The 25,674-nt window shown below is 41.8% G+C and overlaps 1 protein-coding gene across 1 annotated transcript; it reads right to left on the minus strand.

Moving 5' to 3' along the window:
* Nucleotides 1-777: 777 nt before the first annotated feature.
* eif3ea (eukaryotic translation initiation factor 3, subunit E, a) lies at nt 778-25,416 on the minus strand. Its single transcript, XM_072394802.1, has 13 exons — nt 25,308-25,416; nt 23,986-24,103; nt 23,623-23,740; nt 21,862-21,904; nt 20,796-20,900; nt 15,936-16,061; nt 15,504-15,628; nt 13,374-13,500; nt 12,679-12,780; nt 8,303-8,412; nt 2,667-2,769; nt 2,132-2,266; nt 778-940 (listed from the first exon to the last, which is right to left on the minus strand). The coding sequence occupies exons 1-13, from the start codon at nt 25,395-25,397 to the stop codon at nt 905-907; spliced, it is 1,338 nt and encodes a 445-aa protein (XP_072250903.1). The 5' UTR covers nt 25,398-25,416; the 3' UTR covers nt 778-904.
* Between the last annotated feature and the right edge of the window lie 258 nt (nt 25,417-25,674).

The following is a 25,674-nucleotide window of genomic DNA, read 5'->3' on the forward strand; positions in this document are numbered from 1 at the left end:
TATTGTCCACTGTGCACTTCTGTTTATCAACCGAGCAGCTCTGTGACGCATTATGGAAAAGCATAAAAGAAGGAAAGCACCAATTATCGGTCTGTCCGGCTTCTCCTCGGGACAGAACAAAGTCAGACCTCTGTTGAGGAGTCTGTTTGTGGGTAAGGGCACGTAGAGGCGATGCGACGCTCTGCTCTTCCCAGACTTTTGGTTTAATCTAACAAAGCAGGTGTATATTACATAAAAAACCCTGTTTAGTTGTTAAATGACACGTAAGAAGAAAATTACAAGCACATGAAGGAATGACAGCCTGTTGTGAGCAATAAAGGAGGAGGGAGGGGGAGTCAAAGCACTGAGTTATGAGAAGGTTAAAAGCAGAGAAAAGCGGGGGTTGGATGGGACATTAAAAAGATTGTGTCTGCCTGGCTAATGGTTCTTTATGGCTCCCTCGTGTCCTCAGATGGGCAGGATGACTGGCAGAGAGTGTGACCACGGGTAACTGTCCATCACCTCTGTTTGCCCCCTTCGGCTGACGTCCCACTCAGCGAGGCCGCCTGCCACGGTGAAGTGAACCACTAAAACACCATAAAACCAACAGACTAAACAGCCATTCATCATTACTGTGCACTCACGAGCCGCATCACACACAGCAGTCTTAACTGTCCCACTCGGTGACTCAATGTGCACATTAAAACTTCATCAAGTATTACTGATACAAAAGTCTGACCACTCAAACCTCAACCACCGCTGGTGATGTCCAGAAATAAGGCAATCGTGGGGCGAAAATGGTTTTCTTGGCCACTTTTATTGAACTGGTGATGACTTGAACCAAGTGTAAAACAGTGCTGTGCTCCTTGACAGACGTGTGGAAAAAAAGATGTCACACGATGAATGATCCATCTTCACCGTGGAGCTAAAATCCACTTTCCTGACCGGCCCAGCTTGGTGTCTGCAAAAAAAACAAAAAAAAAAAAACAAATGTGTAGAAAGCATTGAATTAGAGCCTTAACTGTGACCCATCAAAACCCATTTTTGTTGTTGACTGTGGGAAATGTGAAAAAGTAACATACATGTGCAAGCAGTTAAATGCTGTCGGGAAATGTGTGTTCTGCTGGTGAGCGCTGGGTGGCTGTGAGAGCTGACAGGGACCCAAAGCAGCCGCCCAGATGGAAGGCAGTAAATGTTCTCTATATGCAAGTGATTTGTAGCCTTGAGGACAGCAGGATGTAGTGGTGCTCTGTGAGTTGTTTGCAGCCTCTTTTGTCTAATTACAAAAACTCCTTAATGAGGGAGTTCGCTTTTGCTTTTCTTTTCTTTTCTACAGCACAAGGTTATGGCAGCACTCCTGCTGCAGATATTCAAACAATAGGAAGGAGGGTAATTGTGCACATCAAAAGAGCTGCAGTTAAAAAGCGACTGCTGAAACACTACGGCCTTGGTGCTGTCAAGTGTGGAATCCAACTCCTCAATCCGCTTTAAGGGATGTCGAGTCTATGAGTGGGGAGCTGTATGAATGTGCATTATCGTGACATTCTGAGAAGCTGTGGTGTCTGAGCAGTCTACAGACGATGAAACGCACGAGGTCAACATCAAAAACAGACTTAAATGGGATGACTGGACCCTGAGCCCAACATCTGCAGCAGGTCCTAAGTGCAGGGAACTCCAGGCTTTGAGTAATGTTCACCAAAAGCAAGTGTGAGCGTCCACCTTATTTACATTGCTGAGCTGAGTCACTGAGCTCAGGCTGCGTTTTATGGTCGTTTGGAATCTACCTTGTCATTAGGCCTTTGAAGAGCAATGGAGAGATGAAAGCATTAGCTCTGTTAAACTTGCTCTTACTGGCTTATTCCGTGTAAAGAGAGCTTTTGTTGACGGTTGTTCATCAACATTCTTTAACCTTGTTCCTTTGAGCCGATCATTTGAGGTGCTTTGAACTGTCCCGAGTTCATGCTGACCTTCAGTCTGACCACAGATAGATAGATAGATTATTTTATTCATCTCCAAAAGGAAATTAAGTCGTCATAGCAGTTCAATACAATAAAATAAAACCAAAGTTGAGAGAGTTGCGTGTGTCACCGAACGATGAGCTGAACGTGGAAGTTTGGGTGGACTTTGAGTGCACAGCATGTGCATTACTCACCTCGTTTCTGTTGCTGTGGGCCTGCTTTTTCTCAATGTTCATGGCCAACATTTGGCTGCGGAATGAGAGGCTCTTGGTCTTCTCAATCACCTGTTGGTAAGGCGATACGGCGTTGTTCCCCATGACAACATGGCCCTGGAAATACGGATTAAAAAAACGGACAATATGCTCACAAAAAATGCAAATAAGCCAATCACGTTCGGTTTTGCACACACACCATTCTACAAACGCCAGACAGAAGTCGCATGGGTCTCATACATTTCTACTGTAGGCATATCTAGATAATTCCATGTCATTCTGGAGGACTGGGCTATGATTTGCTGATTACAGACAACCTTTGTTACGTGTATGCCAAAACATGCAGGTTCAGCCGGGCTCCTCAAACGGAGAATGTAACAAAGCATAGATATTGTGGATGCTCGGGCCCTTAGAAGTTCGAAAAGGGGCCTAAACTGGAAAAGGTGTGTTTAAAAAGGTCCGATTTGTTCGTTTAGCCATGACAATACGGACTGCGGAAGAAGACAGAAAGTCTCACCAGTTTGGAGTCTATCTTGGCATCCAGCCTGGCGTTGCGGATGAGGTTGACGATCCATCTCTCAGCTTCCTCGGGAGTCATGTTCAGCTTGTCTGCCAGCATGCTGTTGAGGGAACAGAGACAAGGAGCTCCAGCTTGATTTGGTCAGGAGGGAAATCTTTTAAATCCGTGATACAGATTGATTAAGATTTTTGGAAAAAAGAAGGATTTCCTGTGTTTTTAGTAAGTTCTCAGGTTAGAATTTCAATTCGGTAATTATTTGGTTTAGAAGTGCAAGTGCATCGGCTATTCAAGAGCATTCGTGCATGTGCTCTAAGATGCTGAACAACTGACATTCATGTTTAGCTTAAAGTCTCACATAACTGCTAGCCCTGTGTAGCATAGTCTGGAAAAAAAAAAGCATGTCTTAAAGTTACTTTTTTTTTTATATATAAACAAAGTGCACCTGAAATTACAACCACAACATCGCCCGCTTCCTTGCCAAAATATGCAGGGAATCTGCAGAAGACTTAATAAAATCAGACATTCTCTGCAGTTGCTACAAATCCGCAAGATTAAACCTTCGCACATGATGACTTCGGCTGGACCAAGTTGTCTGAGCTGTACTGATTCATGCACGAAATATGCAACGGCACCAAATAACTAATTTGAGTTAATATCACTCCACATTATGATGGATGCTGCACACTGAGTGCCAAATAAATAGTTACCATTTTCCATTTGATGATGTTAATAAATGGGCTATGCTTGAGGCTGAGTTTCTAACACAAAGCACATCCAAATAACACTTATAATGGTGCTCTACTAATGAGAGCTTGATTTACAGACTTGCCCATATGACTCAATTAGAGCTAAAGGGACTACCCCATGTTGTGAGTCTCTGTGGTTACTTGTCCTTTCATTTCTTTTTGTACCCATGTTCAAGGAACACATTCTCCACCTGTCTGCTGAAACTCATCATGATTCACTTTTTTAACCAGCGACTGTCCCCCGAAATAAAAACCAGGTTAGACCCTGGCCTGCTCTTTGATACAGCGAGACGTCGATGTGTCACAGCAGAGGAGGGGAGACAGAGGGTGGCTGGCACTCTTTGATCCAAAGCTCTCCCCTCTGCAGCTGGCCTCCCTTGTGGCTTTAGAAATAACTAGACCCCCTTGATACCCCCGATCTAAACCCCCTTCCCCCCCAACGTTTCCTGCCCCTTTCCTCTTGTCCGACCCCCACCATCCTCCACGCCTACCACATTTCATATAAGGGACCCAATAAATATCCTTAACCGCTTTGTGCATGGCTCACAATTTCTACAGCAACCTCAAATCTCCAAAACCAAACACCAACTCCTCCTGCTGCTGCTGGAAAGCCCGACACAAACTGTAGGTACGTGTTCATCACCGTGTCTCATCTGTGTGACTTTTCATTTAAAAAATAGGGGTTATAAGGCCAATATAAAAACAATTTACTCCACTAATTTTCACTTCCTGGTCCATTAATCACACTTTGTGAGACTTTCGCAGTGAGAGCTCAAATCTTCCCAGACTGCAACACTTCTCACGTCATGGCTCTGCAAACAGACCCCACCACCATTACAGATCTCAACTGTCGCTCTGAGGGACTTATCCGAGACATTCTTTTAGTGGGAAGTAATCTTATTTGGGATTTACTATATGTCTGTCTTACCTCAAGGCTGAAAAAGAAGAGCAACAAAAAAAAAAGAAAAGACTATCATTTTCTAACCCATGAATGTTGGACAAATGGTGGCAAAACCACATGAAGGGGTGGGAGCGGAGTGACATCAGTGTCTGGAACGGGCATAAAAAAAAAAGCATAAACAACAAATAAGAAGCATTACCTCAGCATAATGAGGAAAGTAGGGTTTGGTCTCCAGCTGACAGAGCACATCTCAACACTTCCACCACAGTGAAGTGATGGAGAAGGTGGATAACAAGTCAGAAAAGCACCAGCTGCAAGGAGATTTATGACCATCTCAGCTGCCCAGAGGACGGAAAAAGATGCAAGGAGACGGATGAACCTGCCACTCACGCCAACAAACTTTGTTACATTAGCTCTGCTAGAAAGCTGATTACACTTCAGCTCATCAAACCTGTGGAAAATGATGCATGACAGGAAAATTGCGCCTATGTATCATTGTTGGGAACCTGACAAGTTGAGAATAGTGCTGGCTGTGTAAGATGCAAATTCAGGCTGTGGCAGATAATACCAACAGCAATGTTTTTGGTCTCCAGGCTTGAATATTGTTAACTGGTACATTATTTATGTTCTGTAGCTGATTTTGGTGGTTAAATTAAAAAGAGTATAAACTGTAAAATATTTTCACAAAAAAGGGATCGTCATTTAACTTTTTCCTGACAGAAAACATAGCCTTTAATATTTCAACGTTCTGGCCACATTCAGTGAAAAGTTTGGACATGCCTACTCATTCATTTAGACTTTTGACTGGAACGGCGAATCACTTAGTGGATATATGGACGATGAACTTGGGAAACCGTTTGTTCCTTTGTACAGGAAAGAGAAATTTATTTCCTAATTTTTATTTAATTTCCTAATTTATTAAATTTAAACGCGTTGTTTATGCTGACAAAATGTATTCTTACAACTCAGTTAAATCCTGCACTTCATCACAAAGTCCTTCAAAGGATTGAAGCAGTGCCCCTGCAGGTAACTACAATGACAAAACAATCCCTTCTGATGTCAATAAGACCTGATTTAATGCACTTAACCTTTAAAAGTCCTCTTTGACTGCAGAGTACGCCGATGACGCAACATACAACATGACGCAGCGATACTTTCTGGAACATCTGCACAATACTACACGAACAGCACTCCAGCATATCTACTGACATTCAGAAACACCCTGCTGTTGTTTACCCAACAATCAAGTGACCCAAGGAATCTTTGAAAGAAATCAGTTATTGGTTCCTACTTTACCACAACGTTTAAGCGATTGCTTACTGTGGGTGTTTTGTTTGACAATTCAGGGAAGTGGGGGCACATGCCAGTCAAGTCCAGGTCAGAAATGGTGATCAAAACAAACATGTTCTGGTGTCCTCAGCGGGGACTTAAGCTAACCCCTAACCTCTGTCAACATGCGCAGTGCTGAATAATACAGGATCACAGAGCGCCCCAAAAGGCCTTGGCCTTTACCAGTCAAAGTCCTCTAATCTAATTTATAAAATAAAGTCTAGCAATGTTTTCCTCCCAGGAAGCACATTTGTATACAAGATCATGGATACTTTATCTTATTGTCCTTACTAGACTTCTTTAACAATCCACCCTACTTAGACCCCAAAGAGAGTAAAGAAAAACAAAAACAAAAGAGAAAAGGTGGAAGATGTGAGCGTAAACAGGGTTTGGGTTGGACTTACTTAACCTATGCTATTGACATCCTTTGGCCCTTGAGCCAAGCAGACAGCCTCTATGACTGGTTTTATTTTACCCACCATGATCCTGTTCCCTGGAGGACAGGGATCACTTTCATTTCGACCCCTTACTCTATCTGGATCCTGAGCTTTCCACTTCAGGCTAGGGGGACTCCTGTGAGTCTCAATACCAACCTCGCACTTGAAGAGAGGGGTCAGGATTGGGGTCTAACTTAGTTAGGGGAGAGAGGAGGATGGGGGATTCGTCTGTAAAGTAGCCCCTTTCTTAGCAGAGTTGGTCTAAAATGAATGCATTGTTAAACAGCAACATATGATAGGGTTTGGGGGACTATAAGACATTAGGAACAGCCTGGCTTTCAGCTTGGGGGCAAAATAGATTTTTTGGAAGAACCAAAATGATTGTGGTCTTTTTAATGACTCAATTGTGAGGTGGAAAGATCTTCGGTGTTGCGTCCAAATGCACAAGACACTGCTTCCAACAACCATTGAGCTGCTGTGTACAAATACATAGAGTGACAAAGAGCGGGAAAGAATAACCCAAATGATCATGCGTTTACTCAAAATGCAAAAGGACAAATGAGCATTTGAGGTCAAAGCAGGGTCTTGCCACTGTAACATTCATGGAAGGACTATGAAAATCAGGCCTGTAAATCGAACCAGGAAAACAAAGCTAAATTGGAAACACAGACTTGGGACACTGAAAAGTCTAGACAAAACGATGTGTGTGTAGGCAATTACGAGAGCAGACTGCCTACAATACTTTTCACATAAGCCTTTACTGCATAAAATAACCGAATTACGCCAACTTCGTGTCTACTTTTTTGTCCCAAGCTGTGGGCAAAAAGCGAGTTAAGTATCTGCGAAACCATCATGGCCAACAGCTGTAAAAATGTCCTCATTAAAGCTGGCCATCAAATTCATATGAATCCACGCTTGGGTGCAGAGGGCTTCTGGGTAGAGGACTAATGACTTGGAATTTGGGTGTCTTTCAAAAATAGACACATTCTGTCCATCGTCATAACACCCACCAAAATAAACACAGAAATCCCGAAAATTGCTCCTAATTTGTGTTCCTGCACCAGAAAACCTCAACAAACGGAGAGCAGGGGACACAAAACAAAATCACCGTTCAACTTCCTCTTTCAGTGTTACCACTAACCTTTGTGGTCCTTAACAAGAAAATGGATCCAATTGCAGTCAGTCTGCCAAAAAGAACCAGGACTCCTAATCAATTCCAGACAATCTGCAACTGGAGATTTTGACAGGGCCTGATCACGTTCCATGGTTCAACCTTGACTACAGACCTCCGTAGCTCTATATAACAGGCAATCACTTTTGTGTCAACAGAAGTAATTAATTCCCTCTTTCTACTGTAGGTGTCTTTTAAATTTTTTAGCATTTGTAACATGCCCAAGAGGCAGCATCCCGTTTTCTAAGAGCAGAGGGAAATTTGTACGGCCATGAACCGGATAAACAATACAACCACATATGCACCGCCTAACATAAGAGACTAGATACCCTTACAAAGATGAGGATTAATGGCTGAGAAGGGAGAAAGCTGTCTTTATCTTTGTCACTCTCTAAAATTGATGTAAGGAGGCAGCCAAATCTTATAATCTCTCTTAATTGTAGACAATTAAAATAATCTTTTTACTTCCCTCTCCGCTAATGCTATAATTAGCATGAACTAAATTTCTTGGTTTTGGGGAAGCGTCCAAGGTCAATTGTATTTCACTCCAACTGAACTGCATTTCAAACTTGTACTCAATTGAGACCTACAGAACCCTTTAACCTCCATTTACCCGACAAATACGAGCTGGAATTACTGTGCACTGGAGCAGCTGGGAACGTCTCAAGCCGTCTAAACCTTGACCTCTTCCTGGAGGAAAACTGTCTGCGAGCTGGCCTCGGACAGGTGGTCTTAAAAGCCAAGAAATCAGAGCAACCTGAGGAGACCTGGAAGCAGTTAAACCTCAAAATGCTTAATCCCCAAGATGGTGTGGGGTCAGCATGTTTGTGTGTGGACGCAGCAATAAAAACTTATCAGTGAGAAAAATTCCACTTATCACAAAGCAGACTTTCTTGCTTCCTGTTTGCTGACCACTTATAACGTTCAGCTACAGGAAGAGGAGCAGACTGTTGGTCTAAAGGGATCCATGTCGGAGTTCTGCCGTCCAACACGTGCGTGTCCCCATACATCTGCGCTAATGAGAGGTTCAGTGATAAAGAGTGACTAACCTGATGCTAATACACTGGTGAATTCTGCAGAAGGTCTCAAAGATGAAGAGCCGGGCATTCTCGATAAAGTCCTCCAGGCAAGCAACCAGGAAGAAGTCATTCACGAGAACCTAAGAGACAGAAAGACGTTAAAGAAGCGTATTTTACAGTAGATACTGGAACATTGGTTATTTCTGTGAGAGTACGGGGTTTTCTGAGAGTATTCTGATTCCACCACTACATGAGCAGCACAATAAGAACAGAGTCAGCCACGAACATAACCACGCTGTCAGCGGCTTATCATCGGTCCTCTTAGTTGGTGGTTCAGTGTCAGTTCCCCAAAGCTGGAACACCAATCTGACAATGACCATCGTCCAAAACTGCGGCATCCTAATAAACTCAGATGCCAGCAGGACTCTCCAGTCCTTCATGTCTATCATCAACCGAGCCGAGTTACAGTGAGAAGTACAGCCTTGCCTGGACTCCCTGACACTTCTGCACATTTAATTCATGTGCTTCATCGTGACCCAGCTATGGCCCCAGAGGTACCACTGTGTGAAATGCTCACATTTCTCACTGCTTGCTGCATTCCAACTCTTCAGTGAGAGCGATTTCACATCACAGACCTCCATCTTCAAATGTTCTTGAAGAATTACCAAGTCTTTGTTTGCTTAAGCTCAGAAACCTGCTATCTACTCCGAGTTCTGGTTGAATAAATCTAGACTACTATCAGGCAACACACATTTCAGCTGCTACAATGCTTATCTAAGGCTGATAAACTTTGAACAGCAAAGTGCCCTAATTATTGTCATCTGGGATTTAAACCACAAAGCTTAAACAAATTCTGAAAGGGAATGGAAGAGCTCTTTAATGTGCAATCTGAGGGCCTCACTATAGGTAGGCCTATACTTTTCTTTCACAAGCATGCATCTCACATCTGACAGTGATTCTAGATGTGGATAAAGTGGGAAAGGAACAAAAAAAGAACCTGCACAGCCCGAACAGAACAATTTAACCCAAGCTAAACTCCCCATTTGAAAGCCCTTGGTTCAAACTATTTCACAACATACAGTAAAGTGAAGACAGGAGAGCTGAAAACAAAACCCATATCTTGCTATTACAGCAATCAGCAAATAGATGGGTGCCACTCCTCTCAATGACTCACAATTGATGCATTACAAATGCTCATCAAGATGAGAGCCCATCCCAGCGGCGTATCCACTTACCTCAACCGCTCCATGGTCTATGAAACTTCCCTTTACCACTATTTTTCTTTTCTTTTTAAAAAAAAAAAAAACGCCTGCATGTGCATTTCTGCAGGTGGACGAGCTGCTTTAACAGCTTCAGAGGAAACCGTTCTGGGGAAATGTTAATGTTTGCAAGCCATCACAGGTAACGCATTAAAGGTTCCGTTAAACATTTTCAGAACCACCCACCTGGCTTGACCTGCTTGTGAACTGGACAAGGTCAATTGAGGGTTTTTGGGGATGACTGGATGTGCCCCGATGGGACCGACAGGTAGGGCTGTCACCCTTTTAGGCACCTGGAAAATCTCGGGCTCTGATCTGAGACTGAGCAGCTGTAGACAAAACTGCACGAGGTGAGGTCAAGACCAACCCAAGTGTTTAACAAGGTCTGTGACTGAAGGCGGGTGTCGTGTCTTAGCAGAAATAGGACACTGCTATAATATTGTGGGCTGTAAATGTCATGAATAAGAGCTTGCAGAGGGGAAAAAAAAAATCTAATTTTCTCTTGGAACATGCTTTGGATTTTTCTCTGACCACTTATTTTTATGAGGGCATAAGGTCTAAATAAATCTTGGGGAAAATCTCCTCATTTGTACAATAGTGATACACCGATGACTTTCTCTATTGGCAAAACAAAACAAAAAAAAAAAGAGGCTACAATGAAACGGACTCTTCAGGAACAGCTGACACGAGTTATATACACAACATTTACTCCTGGGAAAGAGTCATTTGATCAGGCCAGATGTTTTTCATTTTCAAGGTTTATCAGCAAGAGGCAAAAGATGAAAAGGCAACTAAATAACCAAAATATCAACTCATCTAGTAAAGCCAAATTACAGCGCGCACGCAGAGAATGATGGAGGTACACAAAATGTATTTATAGCACAACATCCTGCTGAGACACCTGCTGCCATGGAGCATAGACCAAGACATGCTTTTAAACTTGAACGTGTAATGATAGGTTAAGTAAAACTCTAATCTCCATGACTGTATGTACTGATAAAAATCGGCAAGAACTGATCAAATTTATGAATACAAATCAAATCTGAAAGTCGGAAAATAAAACTCATTAACTTGATTTGCTTCTGACTGGCAGCCAGATGGCTATAGTGCTTCTTTTCCACAGAATATAAAGTCTGGTTGCAGGCACAGAGGGCTTTGCCCCCTTTTCTCTTACTGGTGAGTCAAACTGAATATCTCTGTTGGTTATTCACTTATGGGTGTAAAAAGCAAGCAGACAAGTAAGAAGCAGAGATTTTCTTTGTGGCACCAGCAGCAGGAACGTGTCAGGAATGACGGTAAAGCGCCACACAGGTCGGAACTCTATTAGCCTCTTCACGCCATGACTTTCAGAACGTGCTTGAGCTGTTTGCAGACGAGTGCAAAGTAGGCGGGATAAAAGTCAGTCCCTCCAAACCCAAAAGGGTGGAGTGCTCCCTCTGGCTTGGGGACGGGTCTTAGCCTCAAGCCGAGGTGTTAAGTATCTCTGGCTCTTGTTCGAAAAAATGATGGAAGGATGGAGCGAGGGAGGAACAGAAGGATGGTAGCTTCATCAGCAGTAATGAGGGCATTGCACTAGTTTGTGGTAATGAAGAGGCAGCTAAGCAAAAAGGCAAAGCTTTTAAATTCACTGGTCCATCTTTGTTCCATACGCTCAACTACTGTGATGAAATTTGGGCAGCTGAAATGAGTTTCCTTCAGAGGGTGGCTGAGCTCAGCCTTAGCGATAAGGTGAGTGCAAACAGAGGCAGCTCAGAGTAGAGCCGCTGCTCGTCAGCATCAAAAGGACTAAGCTGAGGTGGTTCAAGCATCTGATTAGGATACCTCCTGGTCAACCCACTTCGGATGTTTTTCGGGCACATCCAGCTGGAGGCCCTGTGGCAGACCCAGAACGTTTTGGAGGGCTTGTTTTGCTCCTCTGGCCTGGGAATGCCGTGGGATTCACTAAGAGGAGCTGCAAAGAGTGGCTGGGCAGAGGGATTTCTGGGTTTCCCTTCTGGACCTGTTGCCTCTGCAACCAGACCTCAGATAATCAGAAGAAAATTGATGGATGGATGTTACATGAAAAGAACCAAAGACGACACATAATGTAGACGGTTTAGAGTGTGAGAGTAGACAGATTAACCTCATCTGCCATCATTGACATTTTAGTTTGCTGTGCTGTACTAAAGCTCTGTTTGTGGGAGGTGTTGGTTTAATGTTGTTACATTTCGTAAGCTGCTCATTAACTATGAAATGTTTTAAGCAACAACAGTTTGCACGTAGTCTTAATGAGCTGCTGTTAAGTTACAATTTCTGAAACGGTTAGCTGAAGACAAACAAAACATGTCAATGAGAGTTGTTACATCGGACGATCGGCTGCACTTTATGTTTCTTACAAAAAGATTTGAGTCGAGCTGAACGTGCACGTGTGGGAGAGATTCGACCACCTGTCGTATTATCCACATGTGCGAATACGAGAGTATTGATTCCATCCTGGTTTTGGTCCAACAGGAATTTTTTTTCTAATGTCATGTTCATACATACATGTAGCAAAATCTGTATTTTAATGTCAAAATTAAAATATCCAAATTAGAACACATGATACTGGACCTGTTTCCACCCACACACACAGTGATGTAAATCAGCTCGATGTCGCACTACTCTCAGTTTGTTCAGCTTTGTAGTCCACACACAAAAAGAACCTTTGTTTTGTACTCCTGTTCTAATTTTACATCAGGGATCATAGTTAGATTTGCCCTTTACAAACCAAAACTGAAATAAACACTCTAAATAGAGATGCTATGACAGATCTCCTACTTGAAACAAGTGTCTGCACGCCTCTGCGGAGACTTTTGCTTATAAAGCCTTTACTGTTAACAACCCGCCTGATGGGTCAATTACAGGCCATAGTAAAATCTGACTGAAGCCTGACTCATACGGCACCCTGAGAGACCTCTATATCTGACAGTGTGATACAAGGCACAGACTATTACTGTTCTGTGTGACCCTCTGCCTGTATTCTGCACAGTTCCAGTAAAGACAGATCACGTGTTTACCAACCATGTTTATTACAATGTTCTGTGTAAAAGATCAGAAGCATGACCCAGAAATCAGATCTCCTCAGAGGACCTTCACAATGTCACAGACACTACTGAAGCGGTTACTCACCGACTCGCACTCCCTGAGTTTCTTCTGGGCACTGTCGAAATCAAAGTTCACATACAGGCACTCCACAAACTCTGTGATTGGATCTTTGTAGGTGTAAGACTCCTGAGGAAATAAAAACAGATTATTAATTCCATAAAAAGCTGTATAGCCATAGCATTATCTATTTTAATATAATTTTATGTAAAAGAGATACCTTTTTGTTTTTTTCCCCAAATACAACACGCACAAAAACACATAAACTTGCTAAAATGTAAAATTGCTGACAATAATAACTATGTAGGCAAAATGACCACCAGCTGGGCACAATAGCTGAATAAACATTTCAGGAAGAGCTTGAGTGAAGACATTTTCTGGACTCCAAACAGTTCTAAATCATACTTAGAGAAAGACTCCAAACCTGACCCAAGGCCACAAAGACGAGAGAACTGAACACATCTTTCAGTAATTACCAACAACCCACCAAGATGATGCTTAGATCTCTGAAGTAGCTACTGTCACTGGTGGAGAAGATATGGGTGTAGAACAGCCAGCTTACTGCCATTCATCGGAAAAAATGGTTATACGGCTTATCCAGCTGGGCCAAAACCCTAACGGACCCCCCCAAGTGCTGAAGAGGAAAGCCCTCAAAGCTTAATAAAAGGGTGAACTTTGTGAGCAAGTCTGCTTGAAAATGTATTTATTTATTTTTTCTTTACCTGCTGTATGACCTTCACCAAATCCTTCAGAACCTGCCGACGCTTACGGACATCCTTGTTTGTAATGACCGCCGTGGTTAGGTAACGCAGGATGTGGGGACACATGGTCTGGATAGCATTGAGGTACCTGGAATCAGGGAGGGTAAAAGTAATCTCTTATAAGAATGATGTAAGCAAAGGCACGATCTTTACAAAGACACATAATGTAACATTCTGGCTGCCTATCAGGCCCCTGGAGAAAAAGGCTTTGCAGCTATACAGATAAATGTCCCTTCATTGCAACACAAACGTTCCAGCGTTAAGCCGCCTCTTTCATTAGAGCCCTGTGAGGGGAGGAAACCCCGCAAGAAGATATAGATCAGTGAGCAGGGACCTGCCCAGTAGCTGAAACTCAATCCATGAGGGAATGATGCTCCAACCACAGGTCAACTTGCAAAGGGCTGAACACAAGAGACACAATGCTGTTACAGGCTAATTCTAATCCCACACCAGCTCTGAAAAAAGCAAGCAAGCTCTGCACATAAGCACCATTTTCCTTGTCAAAATGGTCACAATCTGACATTACCTGCATCTATCTTTGAATTCAGTCCCTCACTGACCACATCAAATCTGAAAAGAGGAAGCAGGCTGGGCCCCTCTCGGTCTCCTGTAGCTATGGCCAGAGGAACACATGTTGCTCAAAGAAACAGTGCTGACAACAGTTTAATTAGCTGAATCAATTAAAGGGACAGGGGTCCTGTGGCAGCTGTGATGTCGAGTCTAAAAACAGCAGTGGGCCACTTGGCAAAGCAAGTTGCTGGCCTGGTTTTAGAAGAGCTCCCTCCCTCTCTTTGTAGTTGTTTGACTCCTGTGGAAGACCGCAACGCTTCACGCTGTGCTACTGATTAACTCACACCTACTCACTCTCCTAGGGGCTCCAACAACAAGCAATCTCGCATAAGTCACCGCACCATATATTTCTCAGGGCGTTCACCTAGCCCACTTTAGGGATGACAAGTTTTTAAGGCACGATGCTACTGCGGCATTCTGGGAAAGAACGACGAGAAAGTACAGGGAGACAAGGTCTTATTTCCACCTTGTGAGGGAAAGAAAGTCATTCTGAAAAAGAGAATTAGTGATTTTGACTAAAACGTTACTCTGCGTGTACTACCTACTACTCTTCACCTGTGTTATATTCCATTACTGAACATCATTTCTCAGGCAGCCTGTGCAGTCTGTCAAAAGTATATAAGCAAGGCTTTGGAAGAACATCTGCTGACTGCAGGGGTAAAGGAGGTCAAATGTAGAGCTGAAGGCCAGCCACTGGTCACCAACTTCAGCCAAAGGAAGTACTGGTCAAGAGATGGGAAACAAGAGCCAAGCCAAGCCTCAGTGGGGAAAACATGAGGTTTCTACACTATGAAAATGCAAAGCACACAAAACTACCTCAGTTTGTCCAAACAGATGGTTGGGTGAGCTTTTCATGAGTAATTATTGGGCAGGCCTCCTTAATCATCCGCAATAAAATTAAAAAATTCAGGGAACCAGACATTTGAGTGTGCTGTGTTGTGGTTGCCTGTCATACTGTCGGTGGAGCCCAATCATCAGTACAATTATACAGGCCTGCAATCAGAACAGGGGGAGGGAGCTAAGACATCAAAATAGGTGGTGTGCAAATTTTAACACAGTGTATAAAGTTTCCGATCTGCGATACACATTGCTCGGTTCTCCACTTGGAGAGTAAACAGACCACACGAAAAACACACACTTCTGAAACCACTTTAGAAATACCAGCAGGGTTCACGCAGAAGCCCACCACCCAAAAGCGTCTTAAAGCAAATAGTTTACTCTAAATCAACTGTGTGCCGTAAAAGAGGAACTCTTATTTTGATACAACACAATTTTATAAAATCAAACCACACCCAATTAAAAAGAAAAAAACAGCAACAGCTTTTTTTTCCCCCACAATGCACAAACCAGAGTTGCTGTACACTGATGCAAAGCCACTGGATTCACTTTCACTGTACCTTTAATGGCCAAGAGCACCGAAGTTACATATTCTTTCAACAGCTTTCAGTTCCCTGGGAGTAAAATAATGACTCACTTTTTTAAGTGATTAAAAAGAATCGTTGTAAAATACAATGTACTTACTGTGGCTGATACAAAAAGAGCTCGATGATGTTGTCTCTCCCTTTGGGGTGGTTGAAGAACACAAAAAGAGACCAGTGAATGAGCCATGTCCTCTGCTGGAGAGACTGGAGAGGGGAGCTGACAGACTGGACAGGAGCATGTTAGAAATCCAGTCAAGCAGGAGGACGGGGGGGAGAGAGTCAAAAACACACATAAAACTGTGTTATTCTTTGTTAAGGTTCAAGAACCATCACACGTGCTTGCCCTCTTAATGGCAATCAAACACCAACAGCTCCTTTTTACTCAGATCCAAGTTCTTAAGTAGTCAGATGAGTGCATGTGGTAAGAAATCAAATGCCACAGCAAAGCTGTACTGCAAGTGAAATGTCAATATGGCAGTCTATGTAAGGGAATCTAAATGTGGTATCAAATTCTGAGAAGTGGGGCATTTACGTTGTTATCAATAGTCTCTCTCAGGCGGGTGAGATCCTCCATGGCTGCTTCCCAGTTCTGCATCAGGATCTCAGAGGCCAGCTTTCCCCACAGCGAGTTCAGGGCATTCCTGTCCGTAGCTGGGACCTTAGGAACAGACGACATGGTTCACGTGTTAAATCGGAATAGTCACACACATATATGAAAGAAATAATATGTTAATCCACTTGACTTGACACCTGTGTTCATTCATCTACAGACAAAGTATTTGTCATTTCTTATCTTGGCTTCAGTAGCACAGCTGAATGTTGCATTGACTTTTCTCATTTCTGATGCAGAAATAGGTTAAATGACACCATGCTGCCAGGACAGATCTCAACAGACAGGAGGAAAGGACGGTGACAGACTGCGTCGTTTTTTTTTTTAAACAAATCGTAGTAAGTGAATTAACATTTAGAGCAAGTGTCACATGTACCGTTTTCTGAACAAATATCTTAAAAATCAAATGTTCCGGTTGCATTCGAGTTCATACCCGTTCATACTCATACCCATACAAACCTTCTGATATCTTTGTTTTACACTAAAGAGTAATTACGAGACTTATTGTTCTGGAGCCATAAAATTTGTTTAGTTACTTCAATTCATATCATCAAACACAGTTACATGCACAATTGAGTCGGGCCATTCAACTGGACCAACGCCCTTGCCACATTATACATGCAGAGTAGCATAATCAAGCTACCACCTGAGGGATGTCTGAGGACTGTACGAGAAAATGTTAAAGACTTTGGGCTGCTTCTCACTGTCTCATACATATAAGCAAAGCTGAATTCACCGCACGCACATCTTCAAGTTACTTTTAAGGTGATCTTGTTATCCGGATGTCTTTTACTAGAGCAGAGCGGCAGCCTGGAAATGCCATTTTAAAAGGGCTAATTTTCAACCACAATTTAGACTAGTTTATCTGTCCAAGAAATAAAAATGCAACTGTGAATGAAATCAGCATTACTGACAATTTTACTTTATCAATATATACGTACGTTTTACTGTTTTTACAGTTTGTGAAATGCTTACGCCCACTGGAGTTCAGCTGAAATAATACATGCACTACAGGTTGTGCTGGACTAACTTTTAGAAGCTAGACTTTGTAGATTGTCAGATGCTAACATGTTTGCATACTTCTTAAAGTTAGTAATGCTTTTTTTTGGTGTCTAAATGCAAACCGACCACATCTAGACCGTTGCAACACATTAACAACTTAATATGAGCAGCAAAAAACATTTTGGAACATGATGAAATTGTAAATATTTCTTTTGTTTATCTAATTTGCAAAATTATTTTTTACAAAAATGATTCAATACTTTGATTACAACTGAAACTAAAGCTTTAAGACAGAGGTGTTGGACTAGTTGTCAGGAACTTAAAACACAAAATGAAGTAACCTCCAAAATGTCAATGTGCAACATATACAAAAACAATCTTTGCAAACTACGTTCTGGTTCCGATAGGCAAATGATAATTGCATTCAATTCCTATGACCCTCACTAAATCTAGACAACTTTCATTATCACAGGATAAATCTGAACTGATGGTAACAAGAGACATCTCTGAGGGGATAATTACTCTTTAACATGGTGCAGGCTACTGTTTCTGATTTCCAGAACAGCCTAAAACAAACAAAGAAGAATAAGGTAATGAAAGGCAGGTTGAGAGCGCCTCTGAACCTCAGCAGCGCAATCACTCGGGAGTGGACACTGGACTACACCCAAGGGCTCATGGGAAACTCTGCGCCACGGTAATTCACGATAACACCAAACACCAGACACAGTGACATGAGTCAAGCAGGAAGTCAGGGTGGGCGTCTGCTGAGCGTCCAGAGAAACCTAGATGCTGACCACACACCCCTGTGCACCAAGGGACGGCTGCCGTAGTCGACTGTGAAGCACGACAGATGTTCAAGTGGAGGAAACACTAAAAAAAGAGCAGGTTTCCACTGGTGCCACAAAAATCGGTTGAGTTAGTCAGATCTATTTTTTTGCTTGGCAAAAGCTAGGTGTGGTGTGATAATTGTTCAATAAGCTGCTATACGCTATGTGATGATGAGAAATAAGAAAAATAAATAGAATCTCTTGTGAGAGTCAGTTTGATGGTAGGTTCCTCCATCCAGTCGGAGCGCAACTCAGATCTTTAGAGAACGATTTGATGAAGTGAAGAAATCACAAGAAAGGTCAGCATTGTAACTCAGAGACGAAACTGGCTTTGCAGCCGGTGTAAAGGTCAGCGTTTCATCTGTTCGAGTGTTTTGTTTTGTTTCCTATTTTTTTCTCTCTTGGAAGTCCCTGACTGCTACATTTGGCTGACCTCCAGGTCATTATGGCAGCTTTCTCTCCACACACACAGTCTGGCTTTCACTAGTGGCCACGCTAGAAAAGTTTCAATACCTGGGTTTTTCCAGCAGTTACCTTAAGTTTCCACTGGTTTGTGAAATGGGCACATTTTCGCTGACTGACCAGCAACAATAAATTTACTGTGCTGGGGATCAGTCGGGATACTCTATCTTTATTCTTAACATTCAATCCCTGCATTAAGTGATGATATGAATAAGTTGCTCTTTTCGGGCTCGGCCACACTGTAACAAGACCTGAGGCATGGATTTTGCAAGGCTCGCTTCCTTCGTTTAATTGACTGGGTTTCCCACGTTAAATGACTTTATGGAGCCTCACCTCTCCCATATGGGGGAGGGAGAGACAGACAAGGGGCTTGTGAGTATGGGAGGTCCACCAAAAGGAGGTGGAGAGCGGTACACAGGCTCCAACGAATGAAATCCATTTCTACCTTTTTCCCCCCGTTCTAAAAAGCCTCTTGCATTGTCGAGAGTAAACAAAAAATCTTTAGGTTACAGAGTCTGATCTGGCCTGAACTTCACACGAGGGATCTAAAAATCTGAGAGGTAAAAGAAAAAAACAACTGAAAAATCTACGCTGAACTTTAAACAACTCAGAGCAATTTTGGTTTATTTAGAATGAGTCGCAAAGCAAGACTGTTGTTGGAAAAGTGAGACGTATTCCTTGTAAGGTTTATGAAGATTTTTTCTTTCATGCCTGCTTCTCCCTTGCACAAATTACTTGTCACCATGGATGCATCTCCCATACTCACATGGTTTGGGTTAAGAGGGTTGTTTGTAGAGAAAAGAGTTCATCACTGTTCTAAGTCACTGCCAAGTTTTTCAGAATGGGACACTTCAGCAATGCACATGATTAGCCAGAATCCCAGACATCAGAGAGACAGTGCCGTATCAAATGCTTACTAAAATAGAAACAAATGATCATCTTCATGTTTTTTTATAATCATACATAGAAAAAATGTTGATCTTATTGTTGCCCATTCTCTCAGTGCTGGCTTTGGCATGAGCGCTCGCTTCACCACGAAGCTAAATCCTGAATCAAAGTCAAACCAAAGCCAGCGGACAAGTGATTGACACTTGGAAACCACCGACTATGTGGTGCTGGTCCCACTGGTCATGGAAGAACTTTAAGCCGAGTTGAACTTACTAACACTTGATGTGAGATAACATCGAAGGGGTCATAACAGAGCTCTATTTTTGCTGGAAGAGAAGCAATAACTCAAGTCAGCAAGAACTTAGCTCCACTCATGGAAATCCCAATAAACAAAGACCTTAAAGCCAGCTTCGGAGGAGGAAACAACTCCTTAGATACAATTGCCATAGTGACTAAAAAGGTCAATCAGCACTTTAACCTTAAAGTACTGTATGACTATGAGTAGGTTATGGTCGCGTTTCTCAAACCAAATGGAAGCATAGAGAATATGTACAAGAATAATAGCATGTAAGCTATGTTCAGTAAAAATGATGTATGGGGGGAAAAAAACGATATTGCTCAGATGTTTGTGTCATTTTATCATACTTCTTTTTTTCTTTTTTTTTTTTTAAATCCTTCCTTATTATTGTGTAATAATTATGGAGCGGGCAGCCGTGCACTATTTTCAAGTTCTACATAGAGTAAGAGTGTGACAGCCACTGGTATCTTTCCCAGGGTGCTTCTCTGCCCTTTTCATTGTTTAACCAATACTTACATTGTGTTTCATGTGTACTTATTTTTCTTCTAATTGCCAAGAAAAAATAAATCTCACAAACTTATCACTTATTGAATCGTAATCTCTATATACTGTAAAAAAACAAACAAACATTGTAATTATATGTTCAGTTCCATTCAAATTTCTGCTCAGGATTTTTAGAGCAGGTATAAAAATCACATTAAACCGCATCGGGATGGCTAGCATCGGTGCACAGAAATTAGGGGGGGCTGCACATATTCAGAAAACCAAAGGTTTAGGAGAGATGACAGTCAGTGGACTCTCTGACTCAGTGAATTGATTTTGAGCCAAGAGTTGAGGATCAGAGAGAGAGAGTTGAGCCGAGAGTTGAGGATCACTGCCAAAGTTCCCTTCACTTTTCACCTGGTTGCTGTCTGTACCAGGTGAGGATTTACTGGATTTTAATGAATACACCAACATGCCACTTTGAATGTCAGTCCGAGTATCTCCTTCCCCAGAAATTGTGCTCACAGTACGTGTATTTTTTTCAGCTGAATCCTCAGGTAGACCCACCTCCCATGATGACATACATTTGAACTGGCGAGGAAGTAGTCACAGATCTGAATTGTCACGTGTGCATGTGTAAAGGCAAGCTGGTATGACAAAACACTCCATTTTCAAGCAAAATCTGCAATGCCAGCTTGCTGTGTGTAAGCACACACTGATGATGTAGCACTGAGGTCCTACTTTCTCCGTGCGAATTACCAAATTAGTTTCAACTCAAATATAATTGCGTTTAATATGTGTGACAAAAGCAGGAAAGCTTACCAAGACACGGAAGAAGTAGAGGTATTCTGCAGCACCAGAGTAGTTTCCACACTCATACTGGAACTTGGCATATCGGTACAGTGTGTCCAAATATTCCTGCCGAAACTTCCAAGAGAAATAACAACATTTTCAATATCAGACAGAACATATGAATCATGGTTAGATCAGGTCAAACAATACCATATTTTCCAATTTAAACACTGTGCTTGCTCTGATCAAATGCAGCTGTGGGGCCAAAGGCAACTGGTTTGAAGTGTTTTATCACAGAAAGTTATATTAATTAAACAGCCTTTTATTAAAATAAATTTATTTTGTTTTTTAACAGAATTTTTGTCAAAGCAGAATATTCTTGTTGGTGTGGTGGCACAGCACTCTCATATTCACAAGAATGATTGTGGTGTCTGTGAGCTGCATTATATTTCATCAGTGGCATTTTTCCCCGAACGGCAAGAGAATGTTTAGCTTCTGTAACAAAAATCTGCCCAGCAGATATACACATATATCTATATATATGTGTATATTTGCTGGGCAGATATTAAGGTCATTTTAAGGCTACTTGTCTTCCTATATTCAATTGTTCTTCTTGATGTCCAATATGTAAGATCAGTGCGCAATGACGTCATGCCATCTACGCAGCTTTCCGAAAACCAAAAATAAAGCCTTTCCGATAGGATTCTCAGGGGCCCAGCGCCTTGGCTGTGTGGAGGTACACTGAGGACAACATGCAGGTCAGCAGGATACTGGAGTGGGAGGGGACCAATGAAGGGGAGGGTAAGAAGCCAAACATCATGGTAAATATAGAACCTCCGGCATTCTTGCGGCTCTATCCACGAGTCCCGAGCTATTCCGTTTATTCTTAACAATTCACCACAGAATGTAAATGTCCACAGAATTTGTGCAAGCCATACAAACCCCGAAAATGAGTTAAGGGTTTTGGGAAGTAACTCTGCTTTTCCATACTTGGCCCGTCCCTCCCACTTTGCCCCCTGAAACAGCCATGGGTTCACTCATAAGGCATGGGAAACACACTGCTGAAGCGAGATGTCAGCAAATCAGGCCAACTTACGTTGTGCTTTTCTGCCAAATAGTCAAACAGCATCCGTCCATCTCTGAAAAAAAAAAAAAAGAAAGTAGACAGTTCTGGTAGTTAGAGAGCATTTAGCATGAGTCTGGATGTGTTTAAAGCCTCTCTCAGGTGTACTTTTCCACTTCCGGTCTAAAACTAGAGCCACACATAAATGAAGGCCGTATCACTTGAAAAACAATGTGATGGGCTGTTTCTTACATTTGGTTTGGCTACTACAAAATCTATGCAAGCCATGTCTAACAAATTATGCCTGGATAATAAAGGGAAGACTGATTTCTCAGCACAGCCTCTGTGTCTCTATGGGTTTGTCGAAATAAAGGAATGCACTGGCTCCTCTAAACTGTTGTATCCCAAATGCATTTTACTACTTTGCCTGTGACCAAAAATCTATTTAAGTGGACACCACATTGAAACTATGCGTGTTTCTATGTTAAATTCAGTTTTATAAATGGAATGAGCGAGTGCGCGTTCACTGGCACGTATGCGTTGTGTGTTAAACAAATTTCACTGAGGCTCAGGCAGGATTCTCTCCTGCTTAAAGTCAGGTCGTCTCAGCTTGGAGGCTAAAGACGGGTGGTTTCTGTAAGCTTCGCATTGCTTTCCACAAAGACTGGAATTTCACCCTGCTGCGTATTACAGGAACGCAGATTGTGAAAATTTATTAGAGTCAACAGACACTGCACATATCTCTTTGCAGAGATCTGCAATGTCTTAACAAAAATACAAATAAGATCAGCATAAGTTTTGCTTTGGCTGTATTTTGACATTTCAACACGAATAAGCACTGAATAAGTCACAGAAGCAACTTTATTCAAAACTGGAAAATAAGTTTTTTTTTTTTTAATTGCTTTAACTAATCAAACCAAATAGAATGTTTATGACAATTTATTCTAATGGACACCATGATCCATGTGATCAAATAATAAAGATTAACTATAGATAACAAGGTTTACAGTGACGTCTGAACTTGAAAATTCCGAGACGAGACAGGTTTTTATCATTAAGTAAAATTCTTGCTGTGTGGTTAGGATAGTGTATGGCTCAATTAATCCCAACGGACAAGCCTGCTGCGTTCAAATGTCAGCATTTTGCTCATTTCCAGAAATGGATGCAACTGTAATTTAGAAATAATGATACAAACAAGCGACTGCATCAAGCATAATTTAGACAATAATGGCAGAATAAAACTGCATAATGTCTTTTGGCTTGAGAGAGACATCTTCATTGACACCAGATGAGTTTTCTATTGTGTTACAAATCCAGTGGTATGAAGAATGTGACTGACTGACAGATGAACCCTCATCCAAAAGGATGTGTCTTTTTTTCTATTCTCCACACAGACAAAAACCTAACATCAAAATAAAGAAAAGCTGGGTCGATGTTGCCTTGTAAGGCTTCTGAGGCGAAAACAATCAAATGTATTCATCTCCTGTACCAAATGAAAGGGTATAATAATGGAAAGCACTTAACCGTAAAGACTCTCCGCAAAAACATAACTATTTTCATCAGAGCAGTTAACTAAACACTCTTAATACGGATAACTTTCTTTTCCTGTCTTTGCTGAGTAAAAGCCCAAAATAGACTGAGTACATTTTTCATTTAACATGCAGTTCCATTATGCAATGCTGCTGTGCTGTCCCTTGTATCAAGTAACAGGTTTTACCAACCCCAGAGTCGACACAAGACATGCAAAATAAAGAAATAAAATCCTTATTTTGCTTATAAAATAACAGGCTTTACCTAGTGGACTGCATCTGCCTTGTTGTCTCTGGGTCTTCAAACATCTTCACAATGGGTTCAGTCTCTGACTGCAGCTGCTTGAGTTGGGCCACAACCTCAGTCCTCTTCTCCCTGAGAGCTGCCGCAGGGAGGATAAAGAGCGATATAAGTTACGGCAACATCATAAACCAGCATGTACACAGTCTGGACCACTGTAAAAGAAGGTTCACTGCTAAATCGATGCTGAGAGGGGTGAGCTGTGTGTAGCAGTAGCTCTTCATGATGTCTATTAAGCTATATTAACCGTACTGCTTGATTTTGTGCAAGTCCCGTTTGGAGAGAAAAAGTTGAAGCAGTGTGTATCTAAAAAGTGTCACCACTTACTCTGGGGAATTTCCTTGTCAGAAAAAAGGCTTCTGTACACATCCATGGCAAAGTCCACCATGTTTGTGTCACTGAGGAGGTCCAGTTTTCCATGAAGCAGTTCCTCTTCATTGTAGATCTAAAACAGAGCAAATAATAAGAAAAGGGGCTATGGGGATGTTTTAGCGCATTATCATTTAACCACAAGACTACGTTACAAAGGCTTGTACATTAATTAGTGTTTCTGATTCTAAAATTTGACTTAAACATTATTGGAGTTCCAGTACTGATGTTGCATGTATATCAAAAACTTTGATCATACTTTGGGTCACATTTTACTAAGTGTCCCAAAAGCAAGAAAAAATGCAGTTCTGTGGTGTATAGATATAACTCTTAAGTGGCCAAATACTCTGAATGGCTCATAGACTATACGGATGGTACAGACAGGGATACACATTTTGGTAGCTATAAGTTCATGACTGTGCGGGGTTTTTTTTACAGGCAAGACGTTTTGTCAAATATAGGACTAGTTTCATTATCTAGGAAATACTTTGGGCCTAAACACATTCCTTTACTCAGAAAGACGAAACGGATGTCTGAACCTGTGCGTTTCCTAAAACAAAACTGCCCCCAATAGTTCTGTTAGGTTAGTAAACTATTATCCGAGGAGCTAAGCTAAGCATTCAAATGCGACTTGACCTAAACAAAACTCTCTAATTTCACATGCAACTATGGGAAATGAAACACCTTTTTTAAAATTATCTAATCCTTTTTATTTTAGCGTGAGAGGTATTTTATTGGTGTACGTTGGCCAACAGATCCCCACTGGCGGCAACATCACGTTAATGCTGAATGCTAATCTGTACGGAAGCACAGCCCAACGACTGTACCTGCCGTACCGAGTTAAGGAAACGCGCACTATTGTAATCACCAGCACAACCCTGCATTAGCAATGGTTAAGCTTATTTGAACAAGAAGGAATATTTCCGATATTGTCTCTTCAAATGTAAAGTCAAACAAGAGCTTTGGGTTTCTACTATTTAAGAATGACTTAGCTATTTTTGGGGAATGTAATATATAATCATTTAGTTGTTAAATACTTTGTTTCATAATTCTGTTTTCTCCCACGGTTTCGTACTTATTGTTAAAGGCTCGAGTCTCGCTACTTTTATTTTGAACTCAGGTTACCCCATTTCCGGCTAAAGTTGTTTTACACTTGGGCAGACAATGTGGCCAATTTTTAGCGTGCTTCGGCTTGTACAACAGCTCAAAAACCCCAATACTGTTCGTTTAAAACAACGAAATAACGTAAAGAAGTGTTTATGCGTTAAAACATTTCTTACCTCTTTGACAGACAGGAACTCCAGCAGGGGAAAAACGAGGTGACGGTCTAAAAAGTGAGCTATTCTCGTGGTGAGGTCGTACTCCGCCATCTTTGCTCCGGGAAAAGGGAAGTGCTCGTATGATGCAGCAATGTACACAGGAACTAACCAATCGGCGACAGTCTCAGCATCCCCCAATAAGAAACATTGAGAGAGAAACACTTTTCGTGGGAGTCTTACAGTGTGCCTCCAAAAATAGGAATCTGTCACGTCTTTTGCTGACAGACTCGACTTTATGGCTTTATTTCATGATGACTTGTAACAATAGCTACAATTCTACTTCAACATTAATTTTGTGTATATACACACGCACATATATATGCATATG

Source organism: Leuresthes tenuis, unplaced genomic scaffold, assembly GCF_036924035.1.
Source record: "Leuresthes tenuis unplaced genomic scaffold, fLeuTen1.0.hap1 SCAF_10, whole genome shotgun sequence".
Taxonomy (NCBI): Eukaryota; Metazoa; Chordata; class Actinopteri; order Atheriniformes; family Atherinopsidae; genus Leuresthes; species Leuresthes tenuis.

Excerpts from the sequence above, each read along its gene's own strand:
- eif3ea (XM_072394802.1), bottom strand. The coding sequence starts at position 25,397 with ATGGCGGAGTACGACCTCACCACGAGAATAGCTCACTTTTTAGACCGT. Across the intron at positions 23,741-23,985 it reads TGACAAGGAAATTCCCCAGA|CTCTCAGGGAGAAGAGGACT; the intron begins GTAAGTGGTGAC and ends TCCCTGCGGCAG. Across the intron at positions 16,062-20,795 it reads TCTACTTCTTCCGTGTCTTG|GTCCCAGCTACGGACAGGAA; the intron begins GTAAGCTTTCCT and ends TCTGTTCCTAAG.